The sequence below is a fragment of the Gadus macrocephalus genome, chromosome 12 (genome assembly GCF_031168955.1).
Source record: "Gadus macrocephalus chromosome 12, ASM3116895v1".
In the NCBI taxonomy this organism is placed as follows: domain Eukaryota; kingdom Metazoa; phylum Chordata; class Actinopteri; order Gadiformes; family Gadidae; genus Gadus; species Gadus macrocephalus.
This window is the reverse complement of record NC_082393.1, coordinates 6,605,267-6,633,174: the sequence shown is the minus strand read 5'-3', so window position 1 is coordinate 6,633,174 and position 27,908 is coordinate 6,605,267. Positions and strand designations below refer to the sequence as shown.

The 27,908-nt window shown below is 45.0% G+C and overlaps 2 protein-coding genes across 7 annotated transcripts in view; both read left to right on the top strand.

Moving 5' to 3' along the window:
* The window catches only part of evi5b (ecotropic viral integration site 5b), a 29,860-nt gene extending 10,313 nt beyond the window's left edge, over positions 1-19,547 (top strand). For 4 of the 6 annotated variants that reach the window (XM_060067738.1, XM_060067740.1, XM_060067741.1 and 1 more), the window contains 16 exons: positions 1,180-1,404; positions 2,159-2,233; positions 2,498-2,623; positions 2,854-2,997; positions 3,684-3,773; positions 3,898-3,995; positions 4,172-4,232; positions 4,363-4,416; positions 5,485-5,517; positions 6,003-6,155; positions 7,504-7,635; positions 8,131-8,430; positions 10,576-10,722; positions 11,643-11,738; positions 15,056-15,151; positions 18,172-19,547. In XM_060067738.1, coding sequence (XP_059923721.1) covers positions 1,180-1,404; positions 2,159-2,233; positions 2,498-2,623; positions 2,854-2,997; positions 3,684-3,773; positions 3,898-3,995; positions 4,172-4,232; positions 4,363-4,416; positions 5,485-5,517; positions 6,003-6,155; positions 7,504-7,635; positions 8,131-8,430; positions 10,576-10,722; positions 11,643-11,738; positions 15,056-15,151; positions 18,172-18,465 — 2,124 coding nt within the window. In that variant the 3' untranslated portion in view covers positions 18,466-19,547. The remainder of the gene's footprint in view (positions 1-1,179; positions 1,405-2,158; positions 2,234-2,497; positions 2,624-2,853; positions 2,998-3,683; positions 3,774-3,897; positions 3,996-4,171; positions 4,233-4,362; positions 4,417-5,484; positions 5,518-6,002; positions 6,156-7,503; positions 7,636-8,130; positions 8,431-10,575; positions 10,723-11,642; positions 11,739-15,055; positions 15,152-18,171) is intronic. The other 2 variants (XM_060067739.1, XM_060067742.1) reach the window with 2 other exon arrangements.
* Positions 19,548-21,005: 1,458 nt separating this feature from the next.
* Positions 21,006-24,443, top strand: gfi1ab (growth factor independent 1A transcription repressor b). Its single transcript, XM_060067745.1, has 6 exons — positions 21,006-21,621; positions 22,184-22,363; positions 22,594-22,985; positions 23,119-23,256; positions 23,384-23,549; positions 23,675-24,443. The coding sequence occupies exons 1-6, from the start codon at positions 21,513-21,515 to the stop codon at positions 23,851-23,853; spliced, it is 1,164 nt and encodes a 387-aa protein (XP_059923728.1). The 5' UTR covers positions 21,006-21,512; the 3' UTR covers positions 23,854-24,443.
* Positions 24,444-27,908: the final 3,465 nt, after the last annotated feature.

Genomic DNA, 27,908 nt, shown 5'->3' with positions numbered 1-27,908 from the left:
CTGCTGTTGGAGAACCCAGACTTTTCTTGCAATGTCAGCATACACTGTTTATTTTTTAAATCTGCTAGGTATAACCTTTGAGTAATGATGATACCTCATAATTACACAGGTACAGCTGTAAGTGTGGACCCTGCTAGTCAGCATCATTTAGTTCAGATTGTATATGGCCCTCCTCTACGAGTGTTGCTGATTCAAGGTCCGCCCTCTGCTGTTTGGCTTCAGTAGAGCGAGCCTCTCTGATGTCACGTGTGTCTCACAGTATAACTATCAGGTTTAACCGTGTTTGGTGGAGCAGTAAGGTCTGGTGTTGTCATGCTGTGGCAGCCAGAAGGGTTATGCAGCAGAGAAACCGATAGGTCCTTCTCCATATGTCCCCCTCTCACGTCTAACCTTAAATACAGCTTCAGCTGGAGAGGGATTGAGGGAGAGAGAGAGAGAGAGAGAGAGAGAGAGATGGAGAGTGAGTAGAGAAAGAACGAGAGGCTGTTTTGTTTCAGAACAAGGCTTGTCCTGTCTCCACAGACCTTGGTGGGAAAGAAGGAGAGAAAGAGATAGACTGACCTTTTGACAGAGCGAGAGAGTAGAGACACACACGTCACACACACACACACACACACACACACACACACACACACACACACACACACACACACACACACACACACACACACACACACACACACACACACACACACACACACACACACACACACACACACACACACACACACAGCGAGAGAAGAAGACCCCCACCCCTGCTGAAAGGCAGTGATGCTCTGTGCCAGATGCACCCTGGATAGACCAGATGTATTTCCCACACAGACGCCCTTACAAAAACACACACACAAACATCTGCTTCAGCTCTCTTCCTGTGGAGGGAGCAGACTGATAGTGACTCATCAGCAGAAAAAACAACATCATTCAAAATAAATGGCATCGCTGAACACATTATATTTAGAGATGGAATTTTATTTTGACCAATTGGAACACGTGGCTCAATAGTCATGACGGTACATACACAAGCACACACGCGCGTGCACACAAGCTAACAAGCTAACATCATGGGTCCTCGGAGGGAGAAACGTTGACCCTATCCACGGGGGGGAAAAGAGGCCCACCAGGTGGATCCGAAGGGGTCCGTCGCCTGCCCCTGACCAACACGACGGCTCTCTCCCTCAGGACATGGTGAGGAAGGGCATCCCGCACCACTTCAGGGCCATCGTGTGGCAGCTGCTGTGCAACGCCCAGAACATGCCCATCAAGGACCAGTACTCGGAGCTGCTGAAGATGACGTCGCCCTGCGAGAAGCTGATCCGCCGGGACATCGCCCGGACCTACCCCGAGCACGAGTTCTTCAGGGAGAAGGACAGCCTGGGCCAGGAGGTGCTCTTCAACGTCATGAAGGTCCGCAACAGCGTCTTTATTGTATTATTTTGGTTAGAAGAACCATAGAAGAAGAAGAACATTGTTTGGTATATTGTTTTTATGTAAATAAAGTCACGATATTAGTGGTATGTTATTATTCATTTGCAGATTCAACTGTGGTAAAACAGTGAAAGTTACATTATTAGTCATACTGTGTATTACCTGTTGAACACACCTTTCTCTTGAGAAATGACTCAATAACTGGTCCTTAACCGGTTCATTTATCCCTGACTAGACACATGGCCTCTTAGAGGATGGGTAACAAGAGAGGGGATTGTGGTTGTTGGGAAGTCTTTTGTTGTGTTATGGGGACTAGGCACCAGATTGGATGCAGGTCCTTGTTCTGTAATGCTGTGCGTCATTGCTGAGCTCTAAGTGAATCAATCTTGGATCCAGTCCCTGTGCTGTGATGCCATTTGTCATCACTGGTTTCGTAACAGACTGTACTCCCTCTTGGATCCAGACCATGTGTGTGGTTGCCGTGTGTCCTTGACTGAGCTCTAATTCGACTGGACCCCATCTTGGATCCAGATCCTGTGCCGTGTGGCCGCGTGTCATCACGGAGCTCCACGGACACTGGTGGACTCCATCTTGGGTCTTTGTTGTGTTTCAGCACGTCATCACTGAGCCCAACATATACTGGACTCCATTATTGGATCAGGGGCCTGTGCTGCGGCGCAGTGCGTTCTTCCTGAAGTGTATTTTAATCCAACATGCTGTGCTGTGTTTACAGGCCTACTCGCTGGTGGACCGCGAGGTGGGCTACTGTCAGGGCAGCGCCTTCATTGTGGGACTGCTGCTCATGCAGGTAATACACACACACACACACACACACACACACACACACACACACACACACACACACACACACACACACACACACACACACACACACACACACACACACACACACACACACACACACACACACACACACAGAGACAGACACAGACACAGACACACACACACACACACAGAAAAAATATTCCAATAGTATTAGCATGATTGATTGTTTCATGTGGTTTCTTTTTTGGTGGTTTATTTAGTGTTTCTATTTGTTGCTTATGTGTAGATGCCAGAAGAGGAGGCGTTCTGCGTCTTTGTTAAGCTGATGCAGGACTACAGGCTACGGGAGCTTTTCAAGCCTACCATGGCCGAGCTGGGGCTCTGCATGTATCAGTTTGAATCTATGATCCAGGTAGGCGTTGGTAGATAGTAGAAATTCCAGTTCCATGTATTCCGGTTCCAAAACGTGTTGGCAATTTGATGTTACGGTTGTATTTAATCCTTTAAAACTGCATTTATTTTCATTCTTTTTAATCACTTGGAATAATAAGGTCCATCTCTGCCTCTGCCTCTATAGTCAATGGAGGGACTTTGAGCCATTTGGGCTGGCAGTTTGTTCATGCTTTCTTTGGTCCTCCCCAGGAGCACCTCCCGGAGCTCCATATCCACTTCCAGGCCCAGAGTTTCCACACCTCCATGTACGCATCCCCCTGGTTCCTCACCATCTTCCTCACCAACTTCCCACTGCCCGTCGCCACCAGGATCTTCGACATCTTCATGTGCGAGGTCTGTTGTTCTGTCCGCCTCTACGGACATAACTGATAACTTCTCCAATGAGAAATGGGTGGATCTTGATGACAAACTGGTCTGGTTGCATTACCTGTTGAACTCCCAGTACTAGTTTTGGGTGGCAATAGCTTGTTGGCTGGTAGCCGCAAGGTTGCTAGTTCGAACCCTGGCTCCTCCTAGCTTAGTGTCGAGGTGTCCCTGAGCAAGGCACCTAACCCTAACTGCTCCTGACGAGCTGGCTGACGCCACCGTCGGTGTGTGAATGTGTGTATGAAGGGGGGAGCATTGTTAGGCAGCATTGTAAAGCGCTTTGGGTGGCCACTGGTTACAAAAAAGCACAACATAAATGCAGTCCATTTACCATTTCTATTTAATTAACAAAGCGGGACAAAGGTAAACTAGTCAATGAAATGCTGATCAGTAGGTTTCTTATTGCCCGATTTGTATGCATGAAGAACCAACTATACTACTGTGGGCTAGAGGTTGTGCTGTACAACATATTGAATTTCCCTGAACACTGGACAGAAACTACTGTAAAGACCCATTGGCACCACCTGCTGGCTTAAACAAATTCTTTATTCAAAACCCAAGTCCTTTATATTGCATGTATGTTTTGCTAATCCCAGTGTATTCTAGACCCGTTTCCTCTGATGCTGAACTGCGCTGCTTGTCTCTCCCACCAGGGTCTGGAGATTGTGTTTCGTGTGGGATTAGCTATTCTCCAGATGAACCATGCAGAACTCATACAGCTAGACATGGAGGGAATGCTTCAGGTACAACGCCTGCCTTCTACTCTATTGTGATTCCATTTGACATTTGATTGTATTCATCTGGCATCGACGAGTGTTGCTGTGCTCTACTGGTTCACGACTCTCTGGTATGTTTTCTCCTCTGAAGCACTTTCAGAGGGTCATACCTCACCAGCTGGACAGCGGCCCTGATAAGGTCATCCAGGCTGCCTACCAAGTCAAGTACAATGCTAAGAAGATGAAGAAGTAAGCCCAATTAAAACCTTTTAAACTACAACAAAGGTCTAATCCTACTTTGGGAACACAGTCAGTTCATTCACCTCGGGCACCATCTGCCATCTGTTTCGTGAAAGATACCGTCTGATTTGCCTAATGCTAAATTCGGTATCATATAGAAACGTTCTGGCCATCTGTGTTTTCAGGTTAGAGAAGGAGTACACTACCATCAAAACTAAAGAAATGGAAGAACAGGTTGAAATAAAGGTATGTTTGTAGGTTCTGCAGGTGTGGGAAGTCCATCGGATTTCACAGGTGTGTGAAGGTGTGTTCAAACGTTGTGTTCCTGAGACGTGGAAAGGTACCGAAACCTTGTGTTCTTGGTGTGACTTTCCAGAGACTGCGGACAGAGAACAGACTCCTGAAGCAAAGGATTGACACTCTGGAGAAAGTAAGTACATCCACTGGTTCCCTGACAGCCCTGCCGTACCCACGACTGAATGAGCTGCTGCCATGGACATCTGTGAACATATACCATCCACATTCATCCTAACCCTTTACATGAATGCACCCCATATGCATCATGCATTAACCGTTATGCATTAACCGTTATGCATTAACCGTTATGCCTTAACCGTCCAAACGGGACATGAAGTCTTTTACTAACTGTGGGATGTGCTCGTCGAAGTGTTCCGGCTACAAGTCCAACATGGCGCGGTGGAGAGTCTGTGTGTTGTGGCCACTAAGCAGGGGAAAAAGCTTTGGGGGATGCGAGTGCTTGGTGCGGCTTCAGACACTTCCCGCCGGGGGAACGGTCTGTGTAATCCCCCCTGGATGCTGCTAACTCAACCTGCCTGGATGGGGGCTGCCGTGGGGGCTCGTTGAGGAAGTGAAAGGGCTGCGTTCGCTTTGAGAGGATGATTCCGGAGCACTGCATGCGCCGATGCTACGTCCGCACGGGTCATGCGTCCTCACCTGCCTGGCGCGGCCGCTGTGCATGAGGTGGTCCTCCGGGGGAGCAAGGATGTCCTCCAAGGCGGATGTTGAGACGTGTCTGACGGCGACGGGCCTGTTTGTGGCACAATGGCTGCTCTCCGGAGCCAAAGCATCCCTTCTCACTAACGTCCGACGGTTTAATGTGACGGTCTCGAGAGATTACTAAAACTAAAAGAGCATGGACTAATAAACTTGATGATGTAACGCTGGTATCAGACGGTATCGGGCAAAACCCTTCTCTTTGCTGTAGTGTGCTTTGCCTGCCTCCACTTCTCACTGCCATCCCCACTGCCAATTTCATGCTTTCTCACCAGCCCGCTCTCACTCTTTCATCAAACTCCATGTTCTTTTTCTCCCCGTCAAACTATGAGTGTGTTTGGAGGTGAATGTGGATGAGGATGAGGGGAAAAAAGGAACATAATGTTTTGTTACCTGAGCACTTGTGTGTTTCTTCTGTGTTGTGTTTTAAACTGCCCTCTGGATTCTGTCTCTCGTGTCTCTTGTTCGTGTTCCTGTTTTGTAGGAAAGTGCTTCCTTGGCAGATAGGTTGATCCAGGTATATTCTCTATTGTATCTCTCTCTCTGTTCTTCCCCTCCCCTCCCCACACCTATATTGCACCTTTCTCTCTTTTCCTACACAATCTCTTAATTATTGCATGCTTTGTATTATTTCTCCTCTTTAATGGCAAAAAACTGGTGGTCAGCGATTGCAAAATAGATGACCATGATGTAAAGAAATAGAAAAATTAAAGCAAATCAGATTGTTACGTTATGGCTTATTCAGTAAATGCATGTGACTCTGGATTACTGCATGTTTAAAATACCAAAACACAAACAAGGAATTAAAGCACCCAAATCCGTCAATGAAATAACGAAAAAAAAGAAAGAAAAGACAATGAGCATGTGCACAAACTCTAGCGCCCCTTCTGGTTTTGTTTTTTAATTTGACCGAAATTGCTCCATCCGCTCGGCTCCATTTCCCATCATGCCCTGCTCCCACGCGAACCACGCCCCTCCATCACGGCGGTTCACGTCCAAAAGGGACAAGTGACTCGAGCGCAGGAGGCGGAGGAGAACTACCTGGTGAAGAGGGAGCTGTCCACTGTCAAGCAGCACACTGAGGAGCTCTCTGTTCAGCTGGAGCAGGCCTCCGATGCCATCCTGCACCTGCAGCAGACCCAGCAGCCCCGAGCGGTAAGGAGGGCCCCAGGTCCACCCAGCCACACCCCGGGGGCCCCCCACACTAAGGGGCCCAAAGGAAAAACGGCTCTCTTGTGTCCCTCCTCTCTCTGTGTGCTGGGGGGACCGCACCAGCGACCGTGATTGTAGTTTGTTTTGTGTTGAGATTCGTTGAACCAGTTCGCTAGAGGGATAGATTATATACTGTGTATGGTTTGTGGTGTTGCGTTTGCAAATTTGATGACGGTGATGAAATCTGTCTCAATACATGGATCTCAAATCAACATGTAATTGTGCGTTTGGTCAGCATTCCTAGAGGGATTACCTTGTGTGTTGAGGTGGAGCTCTGTTAAGACCTATAATCATTAAGGTCAATGGATCACGGGACAACATCATAAACAGTTTTCACCTTCTTCCTCCTGTCTCCCTCTCTCTCTCTCTCCACCAACGGAGTAGCCAAACTGGCTGCCTAGCAACAGTCTCCTCGCAGTGGAATGCGTGGATCCATTGCAAAGCGGAGCCAAAGCGCTATGACGTTATGCATAGTTATACTATACATAATGATGTTAAGCGCATGTTTTGCATTCATGACCTAAAATTGGGACACGCTGTTCCACACTTAACCCGCCGCTCCAGATGTGTGCTGGAGAAACATGCCGTCTGAGAGGGTTAACACTTTGAGCACTCTGCTGGTGAGCGTCTCTCGGCCGGTCTGGTGAATTATTGATGGACAGATTCATGATGCTAATGTGCTCACTCAATACGGCACTTCACATAATTTGCTGCACAACGTCCTGGCATGAAATAGTCATCTGAATGGAGGGTGTCAATTTTTGGGCTTCGGTGTGCATCCATAATGTCAAGGAGTTTGCTGTGCCGTAACGTCCATGTTGGGAATGTCCATATGCTTGCGTTGATATTTTGTGAGTTGTTTCTACGTAACGCAGTGTATAATAGAGTAGCCCTACCGGTAACGACGTCCCAAGGTTGTGGTAAAGTTATACTTTAGTGAGTTTACCGCCATTTACAAGGTAACATAACGTTTGCGCTGGGTCTTCTCTGATGTACACATCTATGAACAAATGCTGCATTGCTCACACCATAGCCCGAAAGTCAGACTACATTGAGGAGAAAAATAATATAATTCTAAGCAATGCTACTTTTTCCTCCTGGTAATTGTTTTTCTCTAAATAAAAAAAGCATTACATTTTGTTTACCAAAATGAAAGAGCATTGAACAACCAGATCAATTTATCTGATAGTGTTGACGGAATTAGCGGTTTTCAATCAATAAGCCATCAGCCAGTTCCTGTCGGTCTGTCCATGAAGAAGCCTTAACGCTGGCCCTGTGGTCTGTGTTGTAGAAGGTGCACGCGCGCTACTCTGAGGACTCCGTCCTCCAGCTGGAGAGAGAGCTTGTCCAGGCCAGACTGAAGGAGGCCGAGTCCCAGTGTGCCCTCAAAGAGATGCAGGACAAGATCCTGGACATGGAGAGGGTGAGTGCTCTGATCCTGCACATCAGCTGTTTACATTATTCAACCCTCAACTGTTTCCATCGTCACAACACAACTACCCAATCACATCTAAGAGCAGGAGTGGAGTGTCACTCCTGGTTCTGTGGTAGGATGGTAGGGTGGGATGTAGGCTTTAGATTAGTGATAGAGGCCGTAGTACAGAATGCCCCAATGATGTTGGCCATAATATTTTTTGGTTTGATGCTGTGGACTCTTGGAAATCATAAACAAACACTTGGGTGGTTATGAAAGATTACCAACCAGATCTAGTTTCCTAGTCTGACAAATAAACAAACTGAAAACAAACTACGGCTCGAACGCTAATAGTTTGTTTTCAGTTTGCTTATTTGTTGTGATAACCCTAACCCTTTAATAGTTTCCCTGCCGAGCCCTCTGGCTGGGACCTGAGTTTTCGCACCCATGTTGCCATTGAAAACACATCCGGTCTGACCGGTTTCCCCCCCCCTCGCTCCACAGAGGAACACGTCCCTTCCGGACGACACCAACGTGGCGCGGCTGCAGGAGGAGCTGATCGGGTCGAAGCTCCGGGAGGCGGAGGCCCTGACCGGCCTGAAGGAGCTCCGGCAGCAGGTCCGCGACCTGGAGGACCACTGGCAGCGCCACCTGGCCCGCACCACGGGCCGCTGGAAGGACGCGCCCCGGAAGAACGCGCTCGGCGAGCTCCAGGACGAGCTGATGAGCGTGAGGCTGCGCGAGGCCGAGGCGCAGGCCGAGCTCCGGGAGACCCGGCAGAGGATGATGGAGCTGGAGACGCAGGTACACTGCTCGGAGACGGGCGCCGTCGCCACGCTTTTCTTCAGGTTTTATTGAACCTTTATTTGACCAGGTAAAAGTCTCCATCGAGATTCAAACCTCAAGAGACCTAGCCAAGAGGGCAGCACACACAACAGACAATACATTGTTTCAAACAAACAAAACACGCAATTTACACACAATTAAAAGTCTGGTTAGGAATTCAAGTGAGGAATTATACACAGCTACAATGTCCAATATTTCCATATAATAAGAAAGTAATTCAGTAAAGAGCCAAAGGCAACAAATGAGATCAGTTCTGATAGTTTTCAGTATTTCTGCAGGGTGTTCCAAACAGATGGGGAAGCATCTATGCTACGACGCTACCATCGCCAAGCCAGTGTTGCTGTGTGTGTCTGTGGAATTTTGCAAGCAATACAGCATATGAGGGTGGGACAATGTAGCAATGTAGCATGGATGTGATTTGATAATATAGGATTTGATAATTCATGGTTGCAGTCTCTCCTGCTACTTAAAATAAATTCTCTTATCGGCTGAATCATTAAACAAAGTATATATATTGAAGATGTTAATGTCTAACATCAACATCGGTATTGATGTAAAATCAGCAACAAACAATGAATTAATTTCTTTCTGGAATATATTAGATCACATGAGTGTAGACCAGGGGTTGGCAACCCTAGGCACGCATGCCACCACTGGCACGGGGCAGCATAATCATAGGCACACTTGAAAAAATAAACAATAATAATTAATAAATTATATCATTATTAATTACTTATAATAATATTATAATAAATTATTATTTTCCCTTTATTCTGTTTTGGGCACTTTGGGAGGGGAGGAGCCCCTTTTATATATTAGGTAAAAACATCTAATTAGCCGAAATTGAGTGATAGGTTATACAATTAAGAACAAACAACGGTGGGCCTCTTCATAACTAATTTACATATTTTTTTTATTCAATAATGTATTTTATTTTTTTTATTTTTTACAAACCTTCATTTTTGGTGCCCCCTCAGGTACTTGGTGCCCTACGCACTCTGCGTACTCTGCGTATAGGGATTCTGTATGTAGCGATTTTTACCAGGCAATTGCCTGGTATGCCTAATGAGATGCAGCGCCTCTGCTCTCATGCAATCCCAATGAGAGCGACACGAACTTCGTCTGAGCAAAAAAAATAAAAAATAATAATAATAATAATAATAATTCATGTGCACGCAGAGACTATGGCGGCCGAAATTAGACTATGGCGGGGCGCCATAGTCTCGTCAATGTGTGGGAAACACTGCTATGTTGTGAGTAATAGAGAAGAAAATATTTAAAATATTGTTGCAAGTGGCCTGTTATTATTATTATTATTATTATTATTTATTATCATTTTTTTTATTATTATTGTTTACTTATAATAATATTATAATAAATTATTATTTGCCCTTTATTCTGTTTTGGGCATTTCCTTCCAGTGCAAATATGTTTCAATTAGTTACAGAAAGCAGTGTTCTGAAATGGGGTCAATTAATAGTTTTTAAAGCTATGGTGAGTAATAGAGAAGAAAATATATAAAATATTGTTGCAAGTGGCCTGTATGCAGTGCCTTCACATGGTATTGCAAAGCTGTACATGTCTTAAAGATATTGATGTGGATGGTTTCAACATTCTCATATAATCTCGTTTTTTACATTTCTCACAGTGCAAATATGTTTTTCAGCGAGTTTCTGAAAATTGTGTTTTAAGATGGGACATATGTAATTATAATTTGTTAGCCCATGTTGCAAATATTACAACCAAAAAAACGTTAAAATGTTAATGCATGATTGTGGACTATATGGAAATAGTACAATTCCAGATCTTCTGGAAATGTTTTTGGTCGCTGTGTCATAGTTCAGCTTAATTTTTAATATATTGTTGCTTAAGGCACACTCATTAACGAGAAAATGTCAAACTGGCACTGCATGTTGAAAAGGTTATTGCCTTCTGTCAAGAGATAACTTGGATAGAGGATGGATGAATCGAATATACATGTTGCATCTTCACAAAACCACCACTAGGGGGCACCAGCGTTCTTTAACGTTCCAGTTATATTTTCAAGCAGAACAAAACGCCATTGAGCTGTACCTTAAAGCCTCCTCTCCTTTCCCCTTTCAGAGCCAAATCCACAGCAACCAGCTACGGCGAGCGGAGCAGGAGGGGCGGGCCTTACAGGACCGCGTTCAGACCCTGACCACCCAGAATAAAGATCTCACTGGGCAGCTGCAGGAGATCAAACGCAAGCAGGCGGAGATCCAGTGCAAGGTACCTATGGCATACCATCCAATGTTACGGTCTAACTATAAGCTGTAAATGGTTATTAACATTTAGCCTTAATTGTGTATGATAATGGTGCAATTTATCATTATCACCAGATGGTAAGTCTGGTTGAAAAAATCAGTTTTGGTTAAACTGCTGCGCCCTGATAAGGTGGATATCCAGTCTCTGGAGGAAGCAGTTTTTTTGTGCTTTTTGGTTTCTGCTAAGATACTATCTTAACACTGATGTTGTTCAACTGCTCTTCCGCAACGCTGAGCACTAAAACTCTCACTAACACACACACACACACACACACACACACACACACACACACACACACACACACACACACACACACACACACACACACACACACACACACACACACACACACACACACAGGGTAATACACACACACACACACACACAGGGTAATACACACGTGCAAGCAGATCATTTTTATTCTGTTTTTGAGATTTTATTTGATGAGCTCTCTGATTTGATATCACACGGCAAGTTTAAAATTCCCCAAATATTTACCAAGCAGATAGCTCCGGGGCATTCCCCTTTTACATAAAACTAAACAGCAAGGTGTCACGTCTAGCCTCGACGATGGCCGGTTTGGATGGATAGTTATGTGTGCCCATGTCTTCAAAAACATCCGACACAGTTAACTCAAAAGGGATGTTTAAGGGGCCAGTGTCTAAATGTAAACAACTGTGATTTGGTTGAGGTTGTTTTGTATAGAATTAGTCAATGTTTCAGTGATTTCGTTTTCTATTTAGATTGGTTTGAGTTGATGTTCGATTGGTGATTTCAGTTTTTTGAGGTTTGATTGGTGCTGGAGTGTTTTGAGGTTTGATAGGTGCTGGAGTATTTTGAGGTTTGATTGGTGCTGGAGTATTTTCTTGTTGTCCTCTGCACAGAGTAAGGAGGAGGTGATGGCGGTCCGACTGCGAGAGGCTGACAACATCGCAGCCATGGCGGAGCTGCAGCAACATATCTCTGAGCTTGAGATCCAGGTAACCTTTCAAACCCCAAAAACCCCAACATTACTCTACAGCCCCAAAGTTGAGTGTGCTTCCTACTTCCTACAACACAAGCACAATGATGAATAATAGGTATCATGCACAGCAAGAATTTTTAAAGATTGTAGTAATGTTTTTTGCACCATAATCCAAAATATGTTTCACAATGAAAACAAGTATTATAATGAAATCACATCTGTTAAATAGCCCTTGCCAAACCCCCAAAAGGCTAACCCTGCCCCTCCTTTATAGCCTGCTGTGAATCTCAAATGTATCGTCAGGCACCAGTTGACACCAGTATTTACACCCAGGCAACTGTTGCACCGCTTGTAATGAGGGATAGCCAAATGTACACATGCCTGCTTTATTAACACCCAAGCTGAAACAAATAATACTCGCACAACAAAGACCTTTTTCCGAATAAAGAATAAGTGATGTCGGTTTGATGTCAATTCCTGAAGGCTGGTATATTGACCTAGAAGAAGCAACCAATCATTTTCCGGCTAGAAAACCTGAAACTTTCTTTAAAATAATACATAAGTTCATCCATTTGTAAAATGTGTCTTTTAAATTGTATAACCCCATGCTCATGACATTATATTAACATGACATTAAGAGATTGATGATATGTCAATACGTTTTCATTTTTGTCTCCATGCCTTTAACAAAACATTAGTCGAGTAACAAAAGGAATAGAAAATAAAGGTAATAGTTAGATTGTGGAAGGTTTAGTCCAACTCGGAACATCACAATCAGAAAGAATACTGAATTGTTCTATTTCAGCTTGTGAGGATGTGTGCATGTAGGTGTGGAGGTGTGCAGGCATGTGTGGAGGTGTGGATGTGTGCTTGCACGTGGGGGTCTGTCTGTAGGTGTGTATGTGCATTCATGTGGATTGGATGTGGATGTATACATGCACCCGTTTAGCTGTGTGTGTGTGTGTGTGTGTGTGTGTGTGTGTGTGTGTGTGTGTGTGTGTGTGTGTGTGTGTGTGTGTGTGTGTGTGTGTGTGTGTGTGTGTGTGTGTGTGTGTGTGTGTGTGTGTGGGTGGATATAATAACTTCTTACTCAGTCTATCCATGACACCCTGTACATGTTGTTGATCTGGAGTAAAGATAAAACGCCTACCAAAAGAAATCCCCTGCTCTTCTCTCGTGTCGAAATAAACAATCTACAGCGTGTGGTCTGTGGTTTGGTTACCTGGTTCTAGCCTTAACAACAAACCCACACGACCACCACCGTGTTCTGTGGATCTGAATGAGTCAGACATTGCATCCCTAATAATAACAGAGAAATGATTCCCCGTTATTGTGTCGTGGCTGCATTTGCATGTTAGTATGCATCCTATACTGAACCACCAACCAACCAACCCGCCTGCACACACAGCCTCACCCACACTAGCACAGACTCACCTCAACACTCACCTCAACACTGGCAGTGTGCACACATGCATAAGAGAACGTTGAGGGTGGTATTGCCGGTGGTACTGAGGTGAGACTGTCTGTGGTTTGGTTACCCTATCGTCCCTATTGTGGCTGAACCCTGTGCTTTAACACCAACACTCTTCTCAAAGAATGTTCCTACCCAAGGCTTTAGCTGCACACCGCTAACCGCCCGTGATTTGGAGCTAGTAGTAACAGTTTGCTGTGAGATATGTTGTTTTAAAAAAATACTTTGTGATTACATTTAAGCGCATGGCATGGCAGACCTTGTTGGCTAGGGTAGCTTTAAAGTTGTTTCTATTTGATGCCGTGTGCATGATAGTAATGCACAGCAGCGACAGTGTTTGTCTGTCTCTCAGCACATGCTTGATGTCGCGCTGTCCACGAAAGCTTCCAATATGTTGCAACATGACCTGTGCTGGAAATAAGATGTTGTGTTTCATAGGGGTACAGTGTATGCAAGAGCGATGGAGGGTATTTTTTTAAAGGGGTACGGAGTAGGAGTGTTGGTTGAAAGGAGCAGGGGGGGAAGGTGTATCTGCTGCGCTGCCTGCGAGGGACCTAAAACGCTGCTATCTCTACTCTATGCTGAAAACCACTTCCTCCCTGCCACAGAGACGGTGAACTCTCAAGTTGACATGCATGATTTAGTTGAGGTTTCTGTGACCCTCTCACAGATTTAGACTTCACTTTTCAGCCTGTGAGGGATATGGTGATATCCTGCATTTGATACCTTTTTCCTAGCATGGCGCTCTTGTTAGAACAGCTGCAAAAAAATCATGCAAACACACAAACTTTTAAAACGTGACATCCAATCTAAGTGTTTGGTAAGCCAAGGTTTCTTAGTTTTCTCCTCATTATACTTTTTATTGGAACTCTGTGAATCCGATTGGTTTCTTATGGTTAATTAATAGTGTTTTGTGTTGTGAGTGTCCAGAAATAAAGATTAGGATTGAGGCCCAGCAGTTCCCTGTTTGTGGCGAGGAAGTCATCACTTAGAGACGTTTGGAGATCCTGCCAGCAGTCTTGACACCTGCCGATTCACATAGCTGAGTACAAGGAAGTCTTATTAACTGCCTGGCCCCTTATCGTTCCTGTTTTGGAGGGAGGAAACCTCAAAAGCAACGCAGATGCTTGGAATAACACATTATTGTTTGGATTCCTGCTCTTCAAAAAACCGCTATCGATAAATGACAGGCTCAACCCCCATCTTCACCGCAGGGATCGAGGAAAAAAAGCATCTTTATTTTTGGGTTGTTAATGGCAGAGTGTAGAATTGTGTGGACTCGTGTCTGGCTGAACGCCACACCCCTGCAGAAAGGCTGGCCATGGCTTCCCCGGTGGTGAGCATGGGCTAAAGCACACTCTCTCTCTGGCCTCTGCTATTAAGCCGCAGGTTCTAGAACGTGATTTGAGGTTTAAAGTTAGTTGTTGGCCTCCAACGCCAGCAGATGTCTTCGCTGAGACGTGACATGCGTGGCGTTTAACCGTCAGGCTGTCAGCCTCTTCCCCAGGGCCCCGGGAGGAAACCAAACACAAACGACTCCCATCCAGAAGCACGGGGGCCCCACTGAAATGTCAGCCATTGGAGAGGGGTCTGCACTGGCCTTCTCTGCCTGCTTCCATCACAGCCTTGTGAACGACAATCTTGCCCACATGCAGGCCACAGATTATTGGCAGAACTTGAAAACACCAGGTGTCTCGTAGAGCGGATATGTTGTTGCGCTTCATCTCCTAGGAGACCTCAGCCCCTTCTCTATTGGTTGGATGGTGTGGGTTTTTGGGGCGGGCCAAACCGCTTCTAAGTAACGTTGTTGTTGTGTGCTTAGCGATGCTATTATTAGGTATTTGTTGTTTATCTCTTTTCAGAAGGAGGAGGGGAAGGTGCAAGGCCAGCTGAACCACACAGACTCCAGGCAGTACATCCGAGACCTAAAAGACCAGATCGCAGAGCTCAAACATGAGGTGAGAACCACCGTTGTAGCTCTCTGGTGACAAAAACATACCGTTGGTGTTGTTCACCAAGGGATGATTGCGTTCGATCTCCTCCCCTTTTTTGCAGATGTTTCAATGTTTTGGGAGCTAGGGCTAGCTAATGAGTCAACAATACAAATAAGTAATCAGTGACCATTTAAAATAACTGATTACCACGATTTAACAATGTTATTGATACCGTTTGTGATTTCCCAAAGTATCAACATATCTAGTATAATCACCCAATTAACGATAAATTCTATGACGTCCCCAAGATGGGATAGTAAATATGTCCCAGTTGCTCTGATGAGATTTATTTTCCGCCGCGTCAGATCAGGTTAGAGAAGTGTAAACTACACCTATCGCCTTCCTGCTGTGGGCCGCTGGGTTCACCCCGTAGAGGAGAAGGTTTAAAAGGTGAAAACACTAGTTTGAAGGCTTGCGGTTAGTCATGTGCACTACATCATGCCGTGCACTTTTCTGCAGCCAAGCCTTTTACTTCCCCCCCCCCAACACCTACTGGTCAGCTTGTGTGTGCACCGGCATGCATGTGTGCACACTTTGGGTCCATAAGCTAGGGGTGTGTGTGTGTGTGTGTGTGTGTGTGTGTGTGTGTGTGTGTGTGTGTGTGTGTGTGTGTGTGTGTGTGTGTGTGTGTGTGTGTGTGTGTGTGTGTGTGTGTGTGTGTGTGTGTGGCTTGTTATGCACATAATGTGTGTGTCATGATGATTTAAGTGTTTGTGGTGAGGGGGTGCAAAAAGTGAAGGAAATGTTTTTTTTTTTTTCTGCCTATTTCTTTTAAAACACACACTCTCGTCTCTGCTGGAAATGTTTATTACCATAATCTAAGTCAGAATATGCTGTGTTAAAGGTGAAATGATTGTGACGGGCCCAAAGCATATACCCAAAGGTATATGCCGGTCTTGTAGCAGCCACAGTGGACAGAACATTGCAGATAATGGAAAAATATGATGCAATAAACACAGATAAGATCTTTGCTCTCTGACCGGACTAATCTTGACAAGAGTAGTCAGATGTAGGCTTCTCTAAACTTTCCATCTGAACATCTCTTTCCATACATGTCTGACATGGCAGGCTCTTCCAGGTAAGTTGTTGCCTGGTTACAGGTCACCATGTATCCCCCCCCCCCCCCCCCCCTCCCATCACCAGGTTAAATCCCCCATCTATTTAAACCAGAGTACCCCCTTTTGAAGGAGAATAGTGCCATTGCGTCTGCATGGACTCCACATCATTATAACCTCTCATATCGGAATGAGGTTGTATTGCATGTTCCTGACAGTGGCTCCTTTCCCCTAGTGTCGACTGCTCGTCCAATGTGATGGACACTCATCGTGTTTTTGCATGGGGAGTGTGCATCCACAACAAACATGTCAGCCACGGTAGACGCTCTGGCACAATATAAGGGTGTTGTATGTAATGATTATGTTTATGTTCCAATATCTAATACAGTTCATAAGTTACTGTTGGACACTGTCAGAGTTGCTGTCGAATATGTTTTTTACTAGTAACCAAACACGTAAGAGTCAGACCACAGGCATCACACCCATCACCCTGGTTATGTTTCATACCATATTAAAAGCACCAGATGTAACCAATCAGAAACAGCACCTGTTCCACCAGAAAAGGCGGTAGAAGACTGTGGGCCCTATTTTAACGGTCTGAAACGCAAGCGAGAAACGCCCAGCCCAAGTAGCTTTTTGGGCGGTTCTACGGCGATGTCGCTAGTTTACCGGCGCAAAAGATATGCGCCCGGCGCATATCTAAAAAGGGTTGGTCTGAAGTAGCCTCATTTCCCGTATGTGTGGTTTGGGCGTAACGTGCAATAAACCAATGAGAGTGCCAGCTCCCATCCCCTTTAAGAGCCATGAGCGCATTTGAATCTGACGAGTTGATATTTTGACAACGCGTCTGCAGTCTCTGATGAGACAGATGCACATGAATTCTAAACTTCAAATGGCTCAGTTTATGGCCAAATAATATGGCCTAATTCACACAGGGAGTCAGGTTTTCTTCCACAACTTCAGAAATACTGAGTCCTCAAATAAATTTCGGCAAAGAAAATGTATATGACATAACATATGATATGCGGTAACTGTGGTTCTATTTAATGGTTATACGCAATACATTATAAACATCATTTCTTATCAGTATTGTATGCATTATCGTTATCGACTTGTGTTCCTAATATGCATGTTTCCCCCCGTTAATATACATTGCCATGGGCTATTATGCGTTACGTGTTTAGTTTGCGTGTGTTTAAACAGATGGACGCACACACGCGCGCCCGCATTCATTCATTCGTTTTAACACTCAATCGTGGTAAAACAATGTTTTCTCACGATCAAATACTCATCAATCCTAAAAGTTATGGGCATGTACACGATGTCTGTGTCAAGAAAATATGTGTTTGCTGTACGGTGTTTGCAGATGCATTGATTTAAAAGTACAACTTATTACCGCTGTATCAGCTGTTTTTTCCCAAATAATTTACCAAGAATGTGTGGCTACTGGCTAGGTACATGAGAGAAGCAAAGTGTACCTGTATGCGCGAGGTGCACAAGCAACATTATGCATGCGCCCTTAAAATAGCATCTGAACAACGCGCCACTGACTTTAAACCAGGTATTTTCTGGTTTGTGGCGCAAGTGGTTTCTAAAACGGCAAGATGGCACCAGGGAACGTTTGCCCCAGAACACGCCTCGTCCTTTCGCCGAGCCGCCCCTTGGGGCGCAAGATCATCCCCTAATTTACCGACGCGTGGCGCAGGAGGGACAAGAACGCTCTGCGCCAGTTGCAAACTAGCAACGACACATGCGCCAGTGATTAAGTCAATTGCGCCGGGTGCAAGATAGGGCCCTGTATTTCTTAGTGACAGATTTCAGTGGGCAGTCTTGGGGCTCCTTAGCTGTGAACTATAAAGTGTATTGTCAGCAGTGTGCCGTATAAATACAATTCGCTGCTATCATAACGGTGTCATACCGCCTGTGCAGGTCTGCTGTTTGAAAGCCCAGCGGAGCTCGCCCGGCCAGCCCTCCTATGACGGCATCCATATCGTCAACCACTACACGGGCGGCAGCGGCGTGGGCGAGCCCTACCACTCGTCGGACGAGGACAGCGCCAAGGGGGCCGTCCTGGCGGGCGGCGGGCTGGGGGGCGTCGGCCCCGGCCGCATCCGACTCCACCCCAATCTGGACGACACGGACAGCGACGGCGAGGATGACGGGGAGACCCTCCGCCTCTCACTGCCCTCCAGTGCCCCCCCCCACAAGTCCACCGCCGTCTGACCCCCTCTGATTGGCTGCTTCCGACCCTAAGCCAGTGATGGAATGCGTTGACATTTCGTGTTGTGCGACAGACACTCGTAGCGTTTGTTTTGTTTTTCTTCAACACCTGGCGGGGCGGCGGAGATACAGCCAATGGGAACCATGTTTAGATCAACTAACCGCCCTCTGCGGGGTCACATGACCACTGCGGCTGGACCTATCAGAGCTTGGGGAAGCAGCAAAGGACAAGCACTCTACCCATCCCCCCCCCCCTGTGCCTTTGCAATGCAATCATGAACACTTTATGACACTTCACCAAATGGGCTTTTATTTTGAAATGTTTTTTAAAAAACAAAGCATTAAATCAGCGCTGTTAATTAGGTGTCACGTGCAGGTCTAGGCTTGGGACCTTTGCTTAAAACCACATGCTTTCCATTACACTTGGGCCCAATCCCATTTCTACCCCTTACCCCTTACCCTTACCCCTTCAAAACAAGGGGGAGGGGGAAGGGGTAAGGGGTAGAAATGGGATTGGGCCTTGGTCTAGCAGGAGGTGAGGTCAATCGCGTAAACTTGTATATCTCTGTATATATGTATATTATGTTTGTCTTTGTTTGTTTTGGCCTTCATTCGAAACTTGAAAGTATGTATCTAACATGTAGAATGTGTTGACAGATCAGATGAAAGGGAATTTGAACTCTATATATTGCAATCATTCCCCCTACCTTTCCCACTTGAATCCAGCCCTCTCTAAAGATTATTAGAGACCCAGTCAATTGGGAGTGGATGGATTCGCCCATCATTAAAACATGTCCCAGTTATTTTGTTTGAGCATGTTACTAATTAAAAATAAGTCCTACTGCAGTAAAAAAGAAAAGAAAAAAAAGAGGCTGGTTTTGAAGTACTGTTACTGTTAGATTGAAAGAATTATGGAAACCAGTTCAGTTTGACATGAACGCCGTTGCTTTTCATGTTTGAACGAGAATGTCTGGCTATTCAAGGGAAAGTTTATACTGAAAGTGAAAATCATAACGTATGATGATGACACGTATTATGATATGATCTATGACTATTCAATTAAATTGGATATTTTCTCAACTTTTTGACCGTTTTGTTTTGTGTGTGTTTATCAATGCCTATCCACCCTATAAACATGAAGGTACGAATTTATACCAGTAAAGGCCAAGCCCCATTTCAAAAGAGACCTATTATTTTGATGGAAAGTTTAACTGATCAATGCCAATGATTTCCCTATGTTGGGGTTTGTTAAGGAGGCATCAGTTGAATTGTGCGCAAACATTAACACTAAACCAGACCGCACACTCTGCAAGGTGAGATTGTTGTGTGCGATGAATTTTTAATAAAATGTTTGATAAAGGTTTTGCCTCATTTTCATACCGGTATTGCATTTGGACTGACATCCAATGGCATGGTGCGATGCCTGCATTTAAACAATCTTTATCTTACCAAATTGACAAAATGGTCACCAACTAACCAATTTCATAATCCCATTGAGACTGACACTCATTTTAGAACGTAGGAACTGATCTCTTTGGGTACCCGTCAACACGAGTGATGCAATTAGGAGCGCTTCTGTTTCTGTAAAGCCCCTCCTCACAAATTATGGTTACTGTGATTGTCGTGTTGAGGAAGTTCGTTCTTGAGGTGTTAAAAGGAGATTCTGTCTTTCTCATTTATTTTGGCAAACAAAAAGTTAGATTGGATCATTACCAGTGTTACATTGAGCATCTGTTGTTGTATTAATAACTCTAAAGGCACATATAGCCTAGCCTACGCTGCATCGTCGTTGCATATTTAAAATAATTTTCGTGAAATAATAGGCCTACCCAAAAATAGCCTGATAAATGCAATATTTCGATTTATTTTTATTATCTTTGGGCGCGTATTTGGGTGCTGCAATAAACTACTATAATAGGTGTAGGCCTACCTTATATATTCATGGGTCTTCATTGTGCCTTACTTGGGCTATTAGAGCTTAACCTATAATTGTAAATAAAAACAACAAATAAACAAAAAATGATAAATAATAAACTACACTGCGTTTTAAGAACAAAAAAGGCCTGAAGCCTATCCTTGTAGCTTTCAAAAAATAGGCCTATGTAGGCCTACATATTGTGAATCATCCGACAAGTCTTAAACGAGTCTTATGGAAGATAAGTGTCGGGACGCATTGGCCGCATGGTGCGTCGGACGGAACCCGGCGTGATGGTGTGAATGATGTGAATAGTTTATCGGAGGCGGTCCGGACGGCGCCCCCGCGGCGCCGGGGTATCTAGGCGCGGCTGTGATTTCCTGCCTCGCTGGGAGATAGACCGTGGGTGACTTTAGTGAAGTCCTGGTTCTGGTCGTGCGCTGGACCGCTTGCGTGTCTGAGGTAGCAGGCCGTAGTAGAAGGATCACGAGTCCATCTCACCCGTTATCACTGAAACGCCCGTTGTTTTATGCAGAAAAAAAGGATAAAGAGGTGTCGAAAAACTCTAGGCCTAAGTAGGCCTACCGATCTCCGGTAACGACCAATGAATTATAAACATAGCCTATTGTAGCGGAAGGAACCGAAGCGCATTTCTATTATTAGCCTAATGATATGCGCTTTACTTCTCTAAATCCTTCGACGGCATTGAGTGCTGAATGACTTAAACACACACATGGACGCTTTGCCTCACGTTTCTCCCCGTGTTCCCAGTGCCTCCAGATTGGGTAACGGCGTGATAGCGCGGCGTGTCACTTATCCTGATTGCAACTCCCCGTGGAGACGCACCGCGCTGTGCGGGATCACTCCTCCGCACGACGCACCAAGGACACGCGGGAGGCGGTCTGCGTGCTGAAACTCCAAAGGCACCTGTCCCCCCTCACCACACACCTGGTCGGACGACACACGTCTCTGCGCATGCTCCGTTTGCGGTGCAATCTTTTAAAGCAATTGAAACCGCGGTACAAACCAGAGGAGTTGGACTCTTTTCAGACTCACTGCAGCATCGCACAGAGGAGCCCCTGATTGCTCCGGATTATCACAGATTTGTTTTCTAAAAGGCCGTCTGCTGGAGAAGATGCCTAGGTCTTTCCTGGTGAAGAGCAAGCGGGCCCACAGCTACCATCAACCGCGTACCGTGGAGGACTACAGCCGGCTGGATACCATACTGGCGCAGATATGTTCAGGTAAACATCAACTTCAATTCATATTGCGCATAGTCAATGATGCCTTGTTTAATATAGTATGTGACCTATTTACACGATAGAAAACCACTTATTATTGACGTTATTTCATTGCATTACAATTATTTTGCTGACGCTTTTGAAAAAGCGTGTGGACAAAGCATCAGCAACGTAAGTTCATTCAACGTGAACGTGCAATAATAATTAAAGGACATACATTTATCAAATAAGCAAAGTGTTTTATGAGACCATCAAATCATCATCATCGAATGATGATGATTTGAACACAATGTCTGTTATAGGCCTATAGGCAAACTGTTATTGGTATAGGTCATTATTCAATCAGCCAAATGCTTATAGTTTTAAGATTGTATTATTTTTCCTTGGCCTAGTAGGTACTATTATAGCCTACTATTAACAATTGTTCTAATGTAATTCATTTAACGAATAGCTCCAGATGTTTAAATAGCAACAACCGGTGTAATGATATTTATAGAATATGTTGACATATAGCCTATCAAATGAATAACGTGGTTCACACGTTTTGTTCTTTATTTTTGTATAGAAGCAGACACGATCCCAGAAGACTCGATGGACCCGTACGGCCTTTCTCCGGGGTCTCACCCGGCTGATAAAGGGAGTTATTTCCCCGTCAAGTCCCCGGGGAGGAGCGGGGAGGACAGCGTGTGTCAATCCCCGGACTACGAGGACTTCTGGCGCCTTCCCTCCGCGTCTCTGTCCCCAGGTAAGACCCGGGTCTGCTTCACTGGGCCTGATATGTTCGTTTACGGACATAATGACATGTTTTATTATAATATAATATTCTCCATACGTTGAAGGCAATCGGATTTGAAGATAAATGACCATAGCTTTATTTGATTTGATTATTATTGATGATTTGAATTTGATTATAATAAACATGTGGGGCGGTGACGTATTAACTGTTTACGCATCTTTGTCTCTGCATCCCTTCAGTGAACTCGGAGAAATCCCTGTCGCCTTTGGTGGATGAGACCCAGCCCTTCGTGGTGCCCTTCAGGCCGTACGCCTGGAACAGCTACTCGGGGTCGGACCTCAGGCACCTGGTGCAGCAGAGCTTCCAGCACCACGACGCGGACTTGGACCAAAGCGCGTGTCTTTCCTTTAACGAGGACAGCGCCAACAAGGCTGCTCTCTTCGCGGAGAGGACGGGAGAGGAGGACTACGGCGACTACAGGCCAACCATTGGTGGGTTCACCCGAGCCCCGGTGTTCTTCCCCGACGAGGTCCTCCACGGACCCCCCCACGACCACCTGAAGACCCCGTCCGAGTTGCTCTGTTCGCGGCTCATCCACAACGGCACGTACAAGTGCGTCAAATGCAGCAAGGTAATGTCGAATTGTATGGAGGGCTGCTTTTTTTTAGATTTGCCTTTGAGATTTCGAGTGTCTCTGATTCAAAACTTGGGGACTTTTTTTTCTAATGCCGCTTCAAGTGCCGTCTTTTTTTTATTTTCTAAAGGTATTTTCAACCCCACACGGTCTGGAGGTCCACGTCCGAAGGTCTCACAGCGGGACGCGGCCGTACGCGTGTGACAACTGCGGCAAGACTTTCGGACACGCAGTGAGCCTCGAACAACACAAAGCGGTGCACTCACAGGTAGCTATACATCCATTGACAATGTAATAGGCCCTATACTGTAACGCCCGACTGCATGCATTATACATGAATTATATACATTTGAATTAAGACATCAGTCCTGATGGTTCTTGCTCTCCGATTCCAGGAAAGAAGCTTTGACTGCAAAATCTGCAGTAAAAGTTTCAAGCGGTCTTCGACACTATCCACGCACCTCCTGATCCACTCGGACACGCGGCCCTACCCCTGCCAGTACTGCGGAAAGAGGTTCCACCAGAAATCCGACATGAAGAAGCACACCTTCATCCACACAGGCAAGGCCGCTATATACACTTTGTATCCTCCCCAAACGGTGTGCGTAAAACGGCCTACGCGTTTGTGCATTAATTGTAAGAAAGTGGAGGATTTGTAATGATTTTTTTTTATTTCCTTTTTCCAGGGGAGAAGCCGCATAAATGCCAAGTGTGCGGGAAAGCTTTCAGCCAGAGTTCCAACCTCATAACGCACAGCCGGAAACACACGGGATTCAAACCATTCGGATGCGACCTCTGCGGCAAGGGCTTCCAGCGCAAGGTGGACCTGAGGCGGCACAAAGAGACGCAGCACGGCCTCAAATGAACTCTCCCCACAACAAAAACTTTATAACGAGAACATTCAGAAACACTAAACTAGAATATGTTGGCCTATAGGACCTACCACAGAGAACCAGTGATAAGCTATGGAAATCAGGCTTCGAGGAATCGGTTGTGTCCATGACGTTTCAAAGCTGGTTTGAATTCCCTTGGGTGGATCTGAACCCAAAATATTGACACTGCTGCTCCCAATCGGTGCTCCAGCAAGAGGAGCTCACGGAAATCTGCGCCTCTCCAAAGAGCGGTATTTGTTGTCAGTGGAGAGGAATGCGGGCAAAACAAGACACACGACTGTGTGATTTAATACACATAAGGGTCACTCATTTAACAATGCTGTTTCCATTTTTGCACATTGTGTTGTTGAAAAATATTCCCATAGCCTATAGGCCTGCTATTGACGTGGTATAGCCTAAGTTGCCAGCTGGTTTGAATTAAATTAAATATTACAATAAAACAAATTATACATTTTCTATTTAAATATCATTAGCCATGGGACAAAAATAATTAGGCTACAATGTATCCCGATTATTGTCCTTATTATTGCCAATAGAGAAAATACAACCGACCTCACGTGGTCCGTGCTTGTATAGAACTATAGAACTCGTTAGATTTTATTTAGGCTAGATGATTTTATAAGAAACGTCATTTTTGGTTTTAACTTTCTTACACACATTTTTTTATCAATAACTGATAGACAGCAACACGGTTTGGGATCAGTGTCCGGGCATTGCACTTTGAGTGCAGTGTCAAAGTGCAAAGTCATGTGTAATAGCCAGGAGTCGCTTTCGCCGTTGGCTATTTGTGTGCAAAACGCCGGGAGACCAGAGAGTGAAGTCTCCAGAAAGGTCTTGTCTCTGGGCGAGGAAGAGTGCGGTCGGACGTCCGTCTATAATTAATCAGACAAGGTTCTTCAGCCGAGAAGGAGGACTCGTTTTCTGTTATTTAACATTAATGGCGACCCAATGCCAGATTCGTTCTTAAATCTAGGCTATTAGAAATCAGATTATCTCAATGTTAAAAATAAGTAGGATGTCCCCATATGTATTTTTATTGGTAGGCCTATTATTTAGAGTGCGGTCATTCGGAGATAAAGCAACAACACAAACATCAACGTATAGGCTTTAACACCGGATTGGGGTTCGATATAATTCTTTGGATTCAGTAAATCCCTCATAAAATGAGCAGTGCAAGCATAAACGGGCCAGTCTAACTTCACGGGTTATAAAGGGAGATTTCTGACACAAAGACAATTTTTTTTTTTTACAGTAGCCGTGACATACTGGTCAAAGGCTATAGGCCTACTAATTTCCAAATTTCTTTGACGACATGTGGGTGTTCGTGTGTGAATGTGGTCACCTATCTTGCTTTTGCTACTTTAAAGAGGAATGTGGCCTATCCTAACTTAAGTCAAGTGTCTCGTTTTATCTAACACGCAAAGAAAAAAATCGGAATAATAGGTCGAAATAAAAAAATACAATTAAATCAACTGGTCTGCCCCACTTTGGCTACGTCGAGCGGGTCTGAAGAAGCGCATTCAGCCCATTGTATTGGTGGCTCAACTTGTCTGAGCAGCATTTCGTTTTTCGCAAGGTGTTTTAAGGAACTGTTTGTTTTGGCTCGTCCTTTGTTTTTACGTCAAACACTGCGCGAGACAAATCCCGGAAAAGCAACCTGTCAAATGTCAGCTGCACCTGCTGGATCGAAGCTGTGTTAGCAGGAAATACAGTAGGCCTATAGGCAATCATCATTTCGTGTTGACGACAATGAATTTAAATTGATCACAAAGTGCAACTGCGGGCTGTTTGCAACCCCCGCATCCAATTCCATTTGAGTTAGACTCTTATTTATAAAAGGATGGAGATTGAAGTTTGCTATTCTCGACATTGATTGAAATCAGTGACTCACGAGGATTTTTTATGCGTCTGTTCCCCCAAAGAAATCTTGCAACATCCTGGCCTCCCAAAAAAAATGAATATTTTATACTCCAAGCCGGGAAGACAAAGGGTAAGAAAAAGGCCTCATAATTTAACCGAGAGATAAAAGCTGAAGCCACAAACCCGCAGCACTGCAATTCGAAATGAGATTAGTTTTTTACCGAGCAATAAAAACTCTTCTTTATATTCATATTGTCTGCACTGTTAGCTAAACGACTAAACTAATGTTAACCTGATGCAACTATTCAAAAAAGTCTCACACTGTTATTTTCGGCCTGCATGATCCTCTGAATGAAGACGGTCGGTCCTATATTATGCGTTGCGTGTTCTCCATTTGAAAACCTCAAATCCATGACGCTTCAAATATGTTTACTCTAGATTCTCGCCTTAGGGCTATTTGCTGGGTATTTCGAGGCCTACGTTTTGCTTTGTTAATGGGCTAAATCAGGCTTCACTCACTGTAAAGCCTACAATGTTAGCACACATTTGAATAACCATGTGGATATATTCGAAGTATTAGCATATTAGTTTCCTACGTTATCAAAAAGCCCATTGCATGCTATGATTCCCTGAAATAAGCTTTTCAAGATAAATCTCGGCGGTGCGCCTTGCAGCCCAATGTTCACATGAGCCATTAGGCCCTGCTGGATTTGAGTGTGGCCGTGGAGTTGTGAAGCATTACTCCACTGCCCAAAGGCATATGAAATATGAATAGAAACTGGCTCAATCGATTCGAGTGGGTGAGTAATCAGAGCATTGCAGTCTCGATCTCAAATCCAAATCCAAGCCTAGGCCACTGCTTCACCCCATGAGAGAAACGCGCGCCTTTCTCCAGACACGCGTTTGGCCGCAGCCTGTGAGTGAATTAAGTTTTCCTGACATATCTGGCATAGTTATGCAATTAAATTCGACTTCCACGTTTAGTGGTTTTGGATCGTTTATTATTAATCAGAAATAACATGAATTATGAAGCACATATTTTAGAGGCAGACTTAGATGAAGTTCTTTGCATCTTCAAGAACTTTAGCAAAGACCCGATTTGTAGGCTATTAAATGTCTATTGAGATGTATTGAGTTTCATATTGTTCTTACAAGACACAGGATTGTGATCTTTTTTTTTTTAAAGACAGTCCTTAGAAAATAGACGCATAGGCCTACTATAATTCCGTCACCAATGTTAGCAGTAGGCTATGTGACAAGACCAAAGGCCAACTTTTTTTTTTGCAAAAGCAACCAGAAGCAAAATCAACAAAACGATTAAACCTGATAAATCTCATCTATGCCTCGCTTGCCAATAGTGAATAGATGCAACCGCCACTGTCAACACCATCTCCATGCCAAGGGCTCCAGGACTCAGGGCGTCTGGTGAGAAAAGATGGGCAGGATAAGGATAGGACGGTGGGGATTATTGTCTTGGAGCTGGAGGGCATTGTGTACGGTCATAATAGTGCAGCGGTTGCTCTTAGTGCTGTTCAGCAGATTTCACACAGGTCTGGCAGGTTGGGCAGAGGCCACCACTCAAAGCACTCTCACAGATTTCCATCGCAAAGCTGATTTAAATCTGCCATGATGAGGATTGAGGTGCGAGAATGGGACGGATGGAGTACTACAGGTGATGTATCAAAGTGTGTCGGTTAAAAACAAACAAACATTATTTTACACGTTAACACTTTTTCCTTGACTTGTGTATACATTAAAGAGATCAATGATAGCTAAAGTGATAGAGAAACAAGGGAGATGGAGTGAGAAGTTTGCTCCACACCTGTCCTTTTCCCGGTGGCCAGGTAGGGTGGCTGGCCTCCGTGAGACCGGCACGGCAGCAGTAGCTCGTGTAGGACAGGGCTCTTTTGTTGCAAGCCCTTATTCATTATTCACCTGATCTGAAAAATAGACTCCACGCTAACCGCACAGCTGTCATCGGGCAGCAAGGCATCGCCACAAATTATTAATGACGCTGGCAGAGAAGAAAGGAGAATGGGAGAAAAATAATAACAGGAGACGCCGGCAAAGCAGGTGACAGGCTGCGAGTGCCCTGTCACCCTCTCCTGCTAGCTGGGTTCCTCACTCGGCTGGCAGCGGCTGCAGACTTTTAGCCCCGCAGGAAAAC

Excerpts from the sequence above, each read along its gene's own strand:
- gfi1ab (XM_060067745.1), top strand. The coding sequence starts at position 21,513 with ATGCCTAGGTCTTTCCTGGTGAAGAGCAAGCGGGCCCACAGCTACCAT. Across the intron at positions 22,364-22,593 it reads CTCCGCGTCTCTGTCCCCAG|TGAACTCGGAGAAATCCCTG; the intron begins GTAAGACCCGGG and ends GCATCCCTTCAG. Across the intron at positions 23,257-23,383 it reads ACAAAGCGGTGCACTCACAG|GAAAGAAGCTTTGACTGCAA; the intron begins GTAGCTATACAT and ends CTCCGATTCCAG.